At 40.1% G+C, this 12,777-nt stretch overlaps 1 protein-coding gene across 2 annotated transcripts in view; it reads right to left on the reverse strand.

Moving 5' to 3' along the window:
- Positions 1-12,777, reverse strand: part of Pcca (propionyl-CoA carboxylase subunit alpha) — a 272,275-nt gene that overhangs the window by 188,340 nt on the left and 71,158 nt on the right. For both annotated transcript variants that reach the window (XM_050150358.1, XM_050150359.1), the window contains exons 7-8: positions 9,294-9,425; positions 2,614-2,650 (exon numbers count right to left, since the gene is read on the reverse strand). In XM_050150358.1, the coding sequence (XP_050006315.1) occupies positions 2,614-2,650; positions 9,294-9,425 (169 nt within the window). The remainder of the gene's footprint in view (positions 1-2,613; positions 2,651-9,293; positions 9,426-12,777) is intronic.

Below are 12,777 nucleotides of genomic sequence, written 5' to 3' on the forward strand. Positions count from 1 at the left end.
AATAATACAGTGTCCAATAATTACTTCCCAGCACTAGCAGCATATAGATGCTTCCCGAAAAGAAATACAAACTTGAGAGAGGGAGCACACATAAAACTTTCATTTTCACCACATCGCACAAAAAGAGGTAAGACTACAATCTATGAACAGGCCAAAGAGTGCATAGCTCAGTGGCCGTGTGTAGGCCTTGCAATTAAGGCCCAGGCCAGGCCTTGCTTCCCCAGCAACATAGAAGAAGAGAAAAAGAAGAGAAAGAAATCAGAAAGAATCTATGAACACGAATCACATATGAAAAGTTAGAAACTGACAAAAAAAAAGTTCAAAGATATGTTTATAATTCCATATATATATATATATACATACATACATATACACACTATATATACACACACACATTCACCCCATGAACTCAATGTCTCCTTTAACTCTTAAGAGAACTTACAATGGCCATCCAAATCATAATGTAAATATGATATACCTCAACAATAGTTAAAGAAAAACCTGACACATCACCAAATGATGAATTCAGATGTGTACACACACACACACACACACACACACACACACCTGAATACTGTGTAACTGATTCTGGAAGACAGCACTTAAAATAAAGGGTTTCATGGGAGGTTTCTGGGTGATTTGGAAGGGTTTTCTGGGAAATTTCCAAAGTCTTTCAAAACTGATGACTCAACTCTTTACTGTGTTTCATTCATGACCAATCCAATGGCTTCTCTCCCTTCCAGTCTACCCGGGACTCTACAGCTTCTATTTAACACCAGGACTGCAAACATGTTCTTCCCAAACGAGGGGGGAAAGGGAAGAATTTGAAGAAACATAGAGAAGAGGAAGGAAATCACCAAGGACCCACCCAAGCATGAAGGAAAGAAGTCTGAAAGGAATTCAGATGACCTTAGAGGAGAGGACACTGAAGACCAGCTTCCAAACACTGAGGAGCTAAGCCACTACGGTCAACTGTTCTGCTGAGGAGCCACGGTTAAGAACAAAGGTGGACAAGAGCAAAGGCTTGAACAAAAGACAAGAGCATCTGTGCCGCTGTGCCACCAGAGGAAGTGGTTTCATGGCTTGGCACGGGCACGGGCACACAGTTCTAGGGTATCCTCCAAGCTCTTTTTGTTTTTCAAAATCCCTCTAAACAATATAATAACAGTATTACATATTGTCTGTTACAAAATAATATTACCATTGATAGTTGGATAGGTAGTAATATCTAAACTATAACTGAAAAAGAGGCCTTTTCAAGTTTGAAAGTATATGAATAAAACTAAACTCCTTTATGAAAGTCTCAGAAGCCAGGCAAGTGCTTCTTGGGGAGTGGCGGATACCAATGATTTAACCCACAGACAGCAGCTTTATGCAACCTACCAAGTCTTACTGTGAAATTAGTACTAAGGCTTCTAACACACTGGCAACTTTGAAGAAGCAATCAATAAGAGATGTTGTCAACAGATAAAATATTATCTTATGTATACTGGTCTTAAATCCAAGGCAGTTTTCCAAAACAAATAAATAACCAAGAACACTTAATAATGAGCAAAACCAAAATAATTTTGCCATATCCAGAACAAGATACAATAAGTCAAAAACCTTTTCGAACCACAAAAGAATTCTATGCATAGGCAGTTGATTGCTCAGAGAGAACACTATACTGAAGAACTCTATGCTAGCTTGTCCCATTTGCAAGAATATATTAATTCCATGATCACCTTGGACCAATGTTTTTACATATCATGACTCTATAAATTTTATATAAATCAGATGCTCTCCCACCTTAGACAAAAATTCTAATTTTTGTAATGAACCACAGTGAGAAGACAGGGCTACAAAAATATTAGTATGTGGAATGCTAAGAAGTCCTGGGCTAGGAGGCACAGCAAAGCTAAAATGCTGTATTAGTCTCTGAGAGCTAGTAGCGTCTGGTGCCCCTTGCCTATCTACAGCTTTCCTTCCGACGTAAACAAGTCCTGATCTGACTCAAAGTTATCATTTTCAATGCTTTGTTTTCTTTTCCTAGTTTTTCTATTAGCAAACACTGCAATACAATTGTGTTCATGAGCACAAGGAATATACTTGAAACTTAATAAACAGCTGCCTTAAAAATGTCTCTCAGTCTTCTTGCTCCAGTTCAGAATGCTCCATTCTCGCCTCTCACTTCCTATTGTATCCTTCCTAGCAAGGTTATCAAGTGGGTTTTTAACATTTTAGGAAAAGGCAGAAGCTTGAACAAGCCTACCAAGCACATTTTAATTTGACACATGCCAGTTTATGTCCTCACATTGACACAGACAGCATTCAGTCCCTCACATACAGATACACTGTGTCCGATTTTCAGCAGTCTCCAGACAGTTACTTGTTTTAATTAGTTAGTGATTTTATCTTATGAAAGAACTAGAGCTAACATCAAATGACTACAAATCCTACTTTAATAATAGAATATGGTAATTCAACTGATAAATTCTTCCAGAGCCACCAGTAATCAGAAACTGAAAACTATTAAAATATTATTTGCTCTATGGGAATTACTTATTACATGTTTGCTCAACCGTATCTGCTGAAAGACACAGAAACACTCCCAAAGTTAATTTAAGGACTTACCAATTTCCCTTGCAATTCTGACAGCTTCATCTGCATCCTGTAAAGGCAGGAAATGAGACTCAACATTAATCCCATGAGGCCTTGCACAATGTCTTTAGGGCAGTCATATATTGTACTACTGTCTCCTCTGATTCATTTAATGTTCAATTTTACAACCTTCTAACCCTTTTCATTCAGAGAAATGTAAAATTAATACCATAAGTAGAATGTAAATTCTCCCTCGTCGTTATTATATTAAGAAACTCAAAGCGGCTTGAAATGAGCTGGCAGGAAACATGACCAGAATTGCCAATGATTTGGTGCAGTTGCCGGAATTTAACGGGCAGAATTTAGATTTTTACAATCAATACTCCGTCATAAATCAGATCATTAAAGCTTGTCTGCAGCCTGCTTGTCTGTTTACACATCATGTTTTCCTAGATTCTGTCAGCAGGGGGAGTTGACTGTCTATTGTTTGGGAGGAGCTCAATTGATTGTCTAGAAATAAGTAAATGTCCAGTACCATAGGAATTACCAATTGTTTTTTCTTAAAACAAAACAAAACAAAAAAAGTCTCTGTGATTTCCATTATGTTTTCTTATGTTTTTGTCCTTTTCCTCAGGTACATATCTTATGCTTACAGTTGTAGTTAGGTTCATAAATTAAAACCTTAAATTCTCTGAACAAACCATGGAGGAAAAAGGGTTTGGAAGAGCAAGGTAAGGGGTCCTTTCTGAAGTTCACGGCCAGTGTTTACTGACCTTGTCACAGCGACACTTGAAACCCTAAGCATCTAAAAACTGACCCGGTCTAAGCCACTCATCTACCGTGATCCTGACATGCGCTGTACAAACTCCATGGACACATTTTCCATGTAACAATAAAGAGAATTCTGAACTTCAAGCTACTTTCTCAATTCCATCAATTTTTGTAACCCAGTGGCACAATATGAGCTCACAGCCTCTCTAAAACCACCAGTTGATAGGCACGCAGACATTTTTACACATCTTCAAAAACCTGGCAATATTTTTAAAAGTTTTTAAATTACATTTAAAATGAAGAGCAATCACAAGAAAATTCTTCCCCAATGAGGACTGGGGGAAAGAACTGGTTCATTTATTAAATTAAAAAAAAAAAAAAGAAAGAAAGAAAAAGAAAAGAAAGGGGAAAAAAAGAAAAATCTTCCTTAAAAGTCTTCAGCACCCAACAACATCCCTGGATAAGGAGGCTGGCAGGGGAAGTTGTCAGGAAAATTTAATTTCCTTTCATTAGGCAGTCTGCCCCACAAATAGGTGCTTGTTAAGTTCAAAGCAGCCCTGAAAACGACATCAGTTTTAAGTCTTTTTTACTCCAAGCAGTCACATCTGCTAATGAGATTTTCCAAATAACAATTGTTTTCAAGCCAGAGATAAATCTCCACCTCGCCCCACCCCCACCCACAACAGGGTTTACTGCCTTCCTACACCTTGCTATTTGCGCCGATCCTACATTCTCCAAATTTTAGCTTAAATGGATAAAAATCCACGAAGGGTCATTTAGGAATGTCCATGGTTTCCACACACTGAGCTGGGAGGTTCTTTGTTCCCGCCAGTGGCACTTATTGGAGAATACTTGCCTTAACGGCCTCTCCTCAGGAAGTGTTAGACCTGCCAAAGGCGAACAATTAAGGCCTCCTGAACAAAATACAGGAAGAGTGAGGGCTGATGGGGACGGGATTACAATCAGCTAGAAGGAAGCTGCACATTTCATTCAGCTGGAATGGTGTATCTGCCAAAGACAGTCTCGGAGAAATCACACTACAGGAAGGCGAAAGCACAGTCCCCATTCCTTCTATGTTGTCAGGCATTTATAGATGCACATGACACACATGTGTTGTGTGTTTCATGTAAAGAGATTATATCTACACATGCCACAAAACCGTCTTCGCTTTTCACTAATGTAGGTGTTTAAATTTTCCCACTATGAAAATCAGTTTCTGGAACATGAGCGTTCAGATAAAACCAAATTGTCTTAAAAATTAAATTTTCATTTGTCATTCATTGAGCCAAAAAAAAGTCATTGAAGACTTATTATGTACTAGACATTATAAAACACTACTATTGTTTTAAAAACTACTAAACATGATTAGCACATTTAGTGATATTACGTGCAACACAAAGTTAAATTGAAAAAGACAAGGACTCTAAAAGCAAGTCTATGGTACTAACATATAACACCATGGGACCTCCTTACAGGGTTATGAATAGAATGAAGCATTAAATAAAACTTTGACAAACTCGATAATCAGTCAGAAAAACAGAAGATTAACTTCAGAAAAAAAATAAATCTAAAGAAATATATACAACACACACCTCAGCCATCACACCAGCAGTAGAAGTTACACAGGAGATCCACCTGGGAATCCAGCAGGCCAAAGTGTGACCACAGGTGTAAGCACTTCATACTGCGGGGTCAAAGCAAGCACATAACCTCTGTGCAAATAGCTGTTGGTGCTTATCAGACTTGCAGAGCCTATCTCTTCATCCACTGAGCTTACTTAATAGAGTTTCCTATGGATGCCTCTCTCACATGCATGGACAAAAACTTACAAAGAATTTAGTATTTTCAACTGTGATGTTTTGAGAGATAAAACATCTGGAAAACAATTTAATGAACCTTCAACAAAGGACTAAAACATAAACAGTACAGTGACTGAAATGGCGTACCTAGTAGCCACTTAAAAGAATTATGATCCATGTGTCTTAAACACTAATCCAACAAACACTTGCTAGCAGCAGTGTACGCAATCTGGATTCTGCCCTTCTAGAGTCCTACCCCACAAAGAGGAACAGAAAGCCAAGCAACAAACAAGTCACCTGAGAACTACAAGAACATTTCGTGAAAACAGGTAAAGTAAGAGGAAAACTTGTTTTAGGTTATCCTAACAGAGAACCAGCATATAAAGAACCCTTAACTACAAAGGACCTTAGTGTGTTCTAGAAACAGAAAGGGGCCCAGAAGGGAGAAGACCAGTGAGGGTGGAAGGCAAGGCCATTCCTGGTTGGACCTTCTGTGACCCAGCCCAGAAACTGGGCAGCTTTGATCCTATGAAGGAGGAGAGTGAATTGGGCTGGGCTTTCAGAGGACAATTCTTAAACCCGAATAGACGCGGTACAGACACAGCAGATTCAGTAGCAGCACGCTCCACATGGCTTTGCCAGCTTCTGAGGGTAAAGGAAAGCATCTGTGCAGACAGTTTAAAAGCTCAGCGGCCCCGCCACAAGCTGGAGGCATGGAGACTGCCACTTAATGCTTTAGTTCTTAGGAACATGGTGAAGATTTACCATACAGATTATGATTCTATCCTCCATAATACTTTCATGGTATAAAAACAAAACGTGTCATGCTTAAAAGTTTTTAAATTATGCAATAATTGTTAAGGCATTAAATTGGTATGGGAGGTCCTTCTGTCTATGTGTTGCTCTTATTGGTTAATGAATAAAGAAAATGGCTTGGCCTGATAGGGTAGAACAGAGCCAGGCGGGGGAACTAAACTGAATCCTAGGAGAAAGGAGGTGGAGTCAGAGAGAAGCTATGTAGCCCGGCCAGAGATGGACACAGAAACTTTAGCCACGTGGCAATACACAAATTAATAGAAATGGGTTAAATTAATATGTAAGAGTCAGCCAATAAGAAGCTAGAGCTAATGGGCCAAGTAGTGATTTAAATAATATGGTTTCTGTGTGATTATTTCAGTTGGGCGGCCAGGACAAACAAGCAGCTCCCTCCAACATTAAATATTATCGAATCAAAACAAACAAGTAGCACAGTATGGTGGTACATACCTATATGTACAGGAGGTTGAGGCAGGAGAATAGTGAATTCAAAGCCAGAAATGTCTCAAAACTGTAAAATAAATCAAGGAAGGAAGGAAGGGGGGAGGGAAGGAAGGAAGGAAGGAAGGAAGGAAGGAAGGAAGGAAGGAAGGAAGGAAGGAAGGAAGGAAGGAAGGGCAAATAATAAGTCACCTCTTAAATTGCTCATTTCCTTTTGGAGTTTGTTTTGTTGGTGGTGGTGTTTCTTTGACATACTAAAAACAGTATGTACCAGATGTAATGCTGAAAACTCCATCTTAAATATTCATCTTTATCTAATGAAAAGTACAATTCAGGAACTAGAGAAAGAAGGGAAAGCAGGACAAATGAAAGGAAGGGGAGATTTTCTACAAGTTGTTCGTTTTGTGTACATTAATTGTCTAAAACAACATAAACTTGTCAGGATACTTCATAAACATATAAAGATATGTTGATCATATTAATCTTTTATTACCCATAACTATCCCATCCTCCCTGGTCCCTTTCCTATTTTTTTTTGAAAGAGTCTCATGAATGGTGGAATAAGATAGCCTCAAACTCTGTATATAAATAAAGATAAACTTGGACACCTGACCCTCCTCTCTCCATCTCCCCCAGAGGCTAGGACTGCAAGACAGTGCAGTGCTGGGGACTCCGTCCAAGGTTTTGTGCACACAGGGCAAGCAACTACCAACTCCATTTATCTTCAGACCTCTCCATGTTTTATTTTCATGGCCCTCTGCTCCCAAATCCCATATCTAGGGAAAATATTTGTCATTCTGAGTCTGGCTTATAGCATTAGACATTATCATCTTCAGTTTCTGCAACTAACATTATTTATTCTGTTTTGTTTTGTTTTGTTCAAGACAGAGTTTCTCTGTGTAACAGCCCAGGCTGTCCTGAATCTATTCTCAATGGCTGAATGATATTTAATTGTGTCAGAGATATAACACACTTTCTTTTGTATGTTATACAGCTATTATGAACAGTGCCTGAATAAACATGAGTGTGCAGGTTCTCTATTGTATGACAACTTTGATTTCTTTGGCTAACTACCCAGGTATGGTACAGCTGGATAGTGTTGTAGTTCTATTTACAGTTTCTCAAGAAACCTCAATATTGATTTCCATAATGGTACATAAATTTACATTACTAGCAGCAGCATGCAAGACTTATAGATGTCCTATACACTGAAATACATATACGGTATTATAACCCATTTGAAAAACTAAAATTTAAAAGTTAAATAAGACCCAGAATGAACTAATAATCCACTCCAAAAACTAAGTGCCACTCTTTTTCTGTAAAGACATCTATAGACTATAAACAAAAAAATACAGAAAACAACTATTCTTTATCATCTAAAAGGACTAGAGGGAAAGAAAGAAAACCTCCAGCAAACAACGCTGTAAGAAAACACAAGTGCCCATTTCCCTCCATCCTTCTGCTCACAGCAGGGTCTAATAACTAATAGAGAGATGTGTGTGTTCTTTTGTCTTGTTTTGTGTGTGTATGTTCTTTTCAATATAGAAGATGCAGTATCAACCCTAATTCCAGTCAACGCTCTTCCTCTGCCTACAAAGTGATGTCATCCACACATTTCCAGTGTCCCACCCACAGCTTTCACCATCAGACCTCTAATGGAGGGGCAATCCCTCTTCTTAGGAGGTCCTATATGTACTAATTTCATAAGAAGACACTGACAGTGAAACTGGAGTTATCAGACAAATGTTCTTCCGTGAATCCCTAGGGACACTGCTATCCATGAAGCCTGGGTTAATCCCCACTGTTGCTCATCAGTTCAAACTAAAAAGCTCAAAATGCCAGATTCCTGCACCCACCTCTATACCAACCAACAAGGTAAAGAGAGGCCCATGCCCATCAGTGGAAGCAGAAGGGCTAATAAGGAAAACACACTGTGCTCTGGGCCTGGTCAAGGGAAGGGTGTGGTTTTCCCGGAGGGTCAAATGAACAGCACTCTGCGGTCAAGACCACATGAGGTGATGATGCCTGAAGTCCCACCATTACAGAGACAGAAGAGCAAGATCAAGAGCCTGGGGCCCAGGACTCATATGAGACCCTACCACACTAGAGTAAATAATCAAATAAATAAAATTTACTGTCAAGCACATCTGGAGAGGGTCCTCGTACCTTTCTGACAGAAAGTCTTAACATTTTTGCTAGACTTAGGTGGCAATTAACCCACACCCATTCCCAATCCTGAGAACCTTAGAAACTGTCCAAGGTTCACAGTCATTGTGGGCTTCCTAGATATGGCCAGTGTGCCTGGAGCTTGACACCAAGCTATCCAGAGCCACAGAAACATGACTGCAGCTTATATAGGATGCCAAGGGAGACACACGCAGGCCATCTATGCCAAGGGAGACACACTAAGGACATCTATGCCAAGGGAAGCACACGTAGGACATCTATGCCAAGGGAGATACACGCAGGACATCTATGCCAAGGGAGACACACTCAGGAAATCTGATGGCATTTTCTTTGTTAGAGACATGATCTGATTATATAACCCTGGCTGGCCTGGAACTTGCTATGTAGTCCAAGATGAACTCAAACTCACAGAGATCTGTCTGTCTTTGCATCTCCAGTGCTAGGATTAAATGGGGACACTACTATGCAAGTGTTTTTCCCAATGACAATATGTATCAATATCTATTCATTACATACAATATACCAATGTCTTCTCCCTGCTCACAGTTTATACCATTGAAAACAGCCTGACTTAAACCACTCTAATTTTTCTCAAATATAGATATATATATAAACAGTAATTCTATTTTATCCCATCCTTGTCGCAGACTGTTTGACGGCAGACACATACACAAGACTTAAATGAATGTTTCTCACCTTTACTACCCCATCGAAGCCGGGGATTGTGTTGACCTTTGCTCTCTTGGCTAACAGTTTGCTTTCGATCTTGTCACCCATGGCTTGAATAGCATGAGTATCAGGTCCGATGAAAGTGACATCTGCTGCTGCCTGAGGAGAAAAACAAGTAAACTTAATAACGAACCATCATGATGAAATCACAAAGAAAAGCTTATATAGGTATGTGCAATTAGATTACTCGATATTTAATTATAGTTCTGAAGCCATTGTTAAAATAAGAATGCGAGCCAAGATATCAAAACGCAGATTATAGTATTGCCTTACAACACAAAAGAGTGAAGATAAATGAAACAAAGCAGTAGAGAATGCCAGCTTGATGTCGAAATATTCTCTGAAAAAGTAACTTCCAAGACACTGTACTTACCTATAACATGTCCTAACTAAATAAAAAGAGAATCCTTGTAAATCTCTACATCATCCATGTCCTCCACACATTGCAACAGAACACAAACACTCATGTTTGTTAAATACCAACTGTTGGCTTGCCTTTGAGCTAAATGTAGTGATCACATAAATGCCAGCAAATTTGAAGGAACACTGATAGATATCTGTAACTCGGAGAAAACCAGCAATATTTACATCCTGTTCCTACAGAAGATGCATAAAGAAGATGTGGGAACTTAAAAGGTACAATTATGGTTTAATTAACAACAACCGTGGGGGCTGGAGAAATGACTCAGTGGTTAAGATGCTGGTTTGGTTTCCAGCATCCAATGGTAGCCCACAGACTCCTGCAACCTCAGTTTCAAGGGATCTAATGCCCTCTTCCGACTTCCATGGGCACTAGGATGCACAGGGTACACAGAGTAAAAAATGCCAATCTAATTCATTGTTTTCCCTGAAAATGGGTCTACCTGCCTGTGTTTACATCACTGCAAAAAAAAAAAAAAGGCGCTAATGGAGGAAACTGTGATTAGAGATAAAACAAAGAGCTAGGTACTTAGAGCACAGGCTAGAAAAAGAGAAGAGTTTGCTGAAATAAAGGATGAGGTCATGGGATCAAGAAATAAAGCTAACCAGATGTGTTGGTGCAAGCACTTAGTACCAGCACTTAGAAGCAGACAGACCTCTGTGAGTTCAAGATCATCCTGGTCTACAGAGTGAGTTCCAGGCTGGATGACACAGAGAAACCCTTTCTTGGAAAAGAAAAAAAAGCATAGAATGAAGCTAACCCCAAGGAGGGGCAAAGCAGATGAATAACCAAAGCAAGTAATTATAGCTGTGTGTAGCTTGGACTGCCCTCCCACAATAGCCAAGGAAAATTAAAGCCACCCAGAACAGAAAATGGAAGCATAAAGGATCATTAATGAAAGGGTCTTGTGGAAAGACACATATCTGAGAGATTAGACGTGTACGACATGAGATAACCCAGCACACATATTCAGGGGGAAACTTAGGCCCCGCTGGGATACAAATTGTTCAAACTATCAGACAGAGGAGGAAATTAAAACTGCCACGGAAGCTGGGCTACGGTAGCACACACTGTTAAGCCAGCACTTGGGAAGTTGAAGCAGGAGGAACTCAAATTTAAGACCAGCCTGGACTACACAGTGAGACCTTATCGCAGAATAGAAATAAAATACAATTGAAATTATTCAGAGAAAATGTATTGAAAAACTAATGTCTTTAAAATCAAAATGAGTAATTGTTTTTCCTCCTGTCAAAAACAGAGAGAAGAAAAGAAAATTCAATTTGAGTTCATTTTGGGGGTGGCTATGGGGGAGCAAGTGCCTCGCCAGTCTGGCTGGAGTAAATAAAATGATGAAAGGAAGGGACCCCTCCTCCTCCTTCCTAAGCTTACACTGACTCGGAAGGACAAACTGACAACAGAAAGCATGCGGATGTATGCAGCCCGTGCTGCCTAGGACACACAAGGGGCTTCATAAAGAATCGCAAGTCAAAGAAACAGCTATGCTGTTTGGTTTGAGGGAGTCATCAGTGAGTTTGGGTGCTGGGGATAGAACACAGGGCCCTAGATCTGCTGTGGAGAAGTTCTATCACTGAAGTGTACACACCTCAGTACGTAAAAAATTTTGAGGGGTTCTTCCAGAGGTTTGCTGATGAAGAATGGTCAGTTGTGAACAATGGCTGGGTAGAACAGGAGCGTGCTGTGTCAGAGCTCCAACTGGGAGAGACTTAAGGAAGCCTGCCCAGGCCCCTCAGTCTCTAGCATGTCTCATGTAAAGAGCTTCTGACTTAGTCATGAAAAGCTAAGAAAATCCTCTAAGGTTTTATGAGCTACTTCACAGGAGAAGGTGGGAGAAGGCCAGAGAGATCTTCTGTTCTGCTGGTGGATCAAATTCCTTCCCCTTCTAATATCAAAGATGTCATATTTGGGTGTAACGAGACCTGAACTCCATCAGTATTTGTATAAAGCACTAAACTGAGAGTCCACTACTCAGGAGCTGACAAAAAGAAAACCTGGGACAGTAGGACAGCTAGGGCCTGATGCCAGCAACACCGAAACCCAATCCCTACAACCACGGTGTTAGACACTGTAGAATTCTACACTGGAACCCAATCCCTACAACCAAGGTGTTAGACACTGTAGAATTCTACACTGGAACCCAATCCCTACAACCACGGTGTTAGACACTGTAGAATTCTACACTGGAACCCAATCCCTACAACCACGGTGTTAGACACTGTAGAATTCTACACTGGAACCCAATCCCTACAACCACGGTGTTAGACACTGTAGAATTCTACACTGGAACCCAATCCCTACAACCACGGTGTTAGACACTGTAGAATCCCATATGAGAGGTCTCTTTGGCCATACCAGATTCTCACGAAATACAGTTCCATCCATGTTTTTATCTGGCTTTAGCAGAACCTTCTTTGAGGGGAAACAGATGAAAATGAAACTGCTCTGTGGAAGAAGGGAGGCGACCTCTACCTGCTGTAACCTGTGTCTCCACCAGGATGAGGAAGCCACAGGCATCAGGGCAGTAATAGAAGCACGTCTGCATCCCAAGCTGCAACTTGCTGGACAGGATGTGAAGGCAACAGGCAACAATCGTACTTCAACCAACAATCGTCTTTTCAGATTCTCATTTTACCTGCTAAGCTGCATGATTTTATCATCAACGCTGCTTTAAAAACCACTGAGCCTGGCAGATGCAATCAAGTAATCAGAATGCCCACACAAAGAGCTTAAGAGATAATACAAATGAGAATATCCAAAATACGTTATGATTATAGAGCAAGACTTGTGATTAACAGCTGCCTGGCAACCTGGACCACTGATTAACCAGTCTCTCCAGATGCATTCTAATTTAAAGAAAATGACTTCCTCCAAAAAGCAAAATTACCCCCCAAAATGCTCACATCAAGTATTTAGTGACTATTCTTTATCTCACACACACAGAGAAATGGCCTGTAAGGAAGAACACCAGGTGAGTTCCCAGACAAAGGTTTGAGTGAGGCAACTTCCTTTTTG

This window comes from Alexandromys fortis, unplaced genomic scaffold, assembly GCF_014885135.2.
Source record: "Alexandromys fortis isolate MF-2015 unplaced genomic scaffold, M_Fortis_MF-2015_v1.1 scaffold_66, whole genome shotgun sequence".
Taxonomy (NCBI): Eukaryota; Metazoa; Chordata; class Mammalia; order Rodentia; family Cricetidae; genus Alexandromys; species Alexandromys fortis.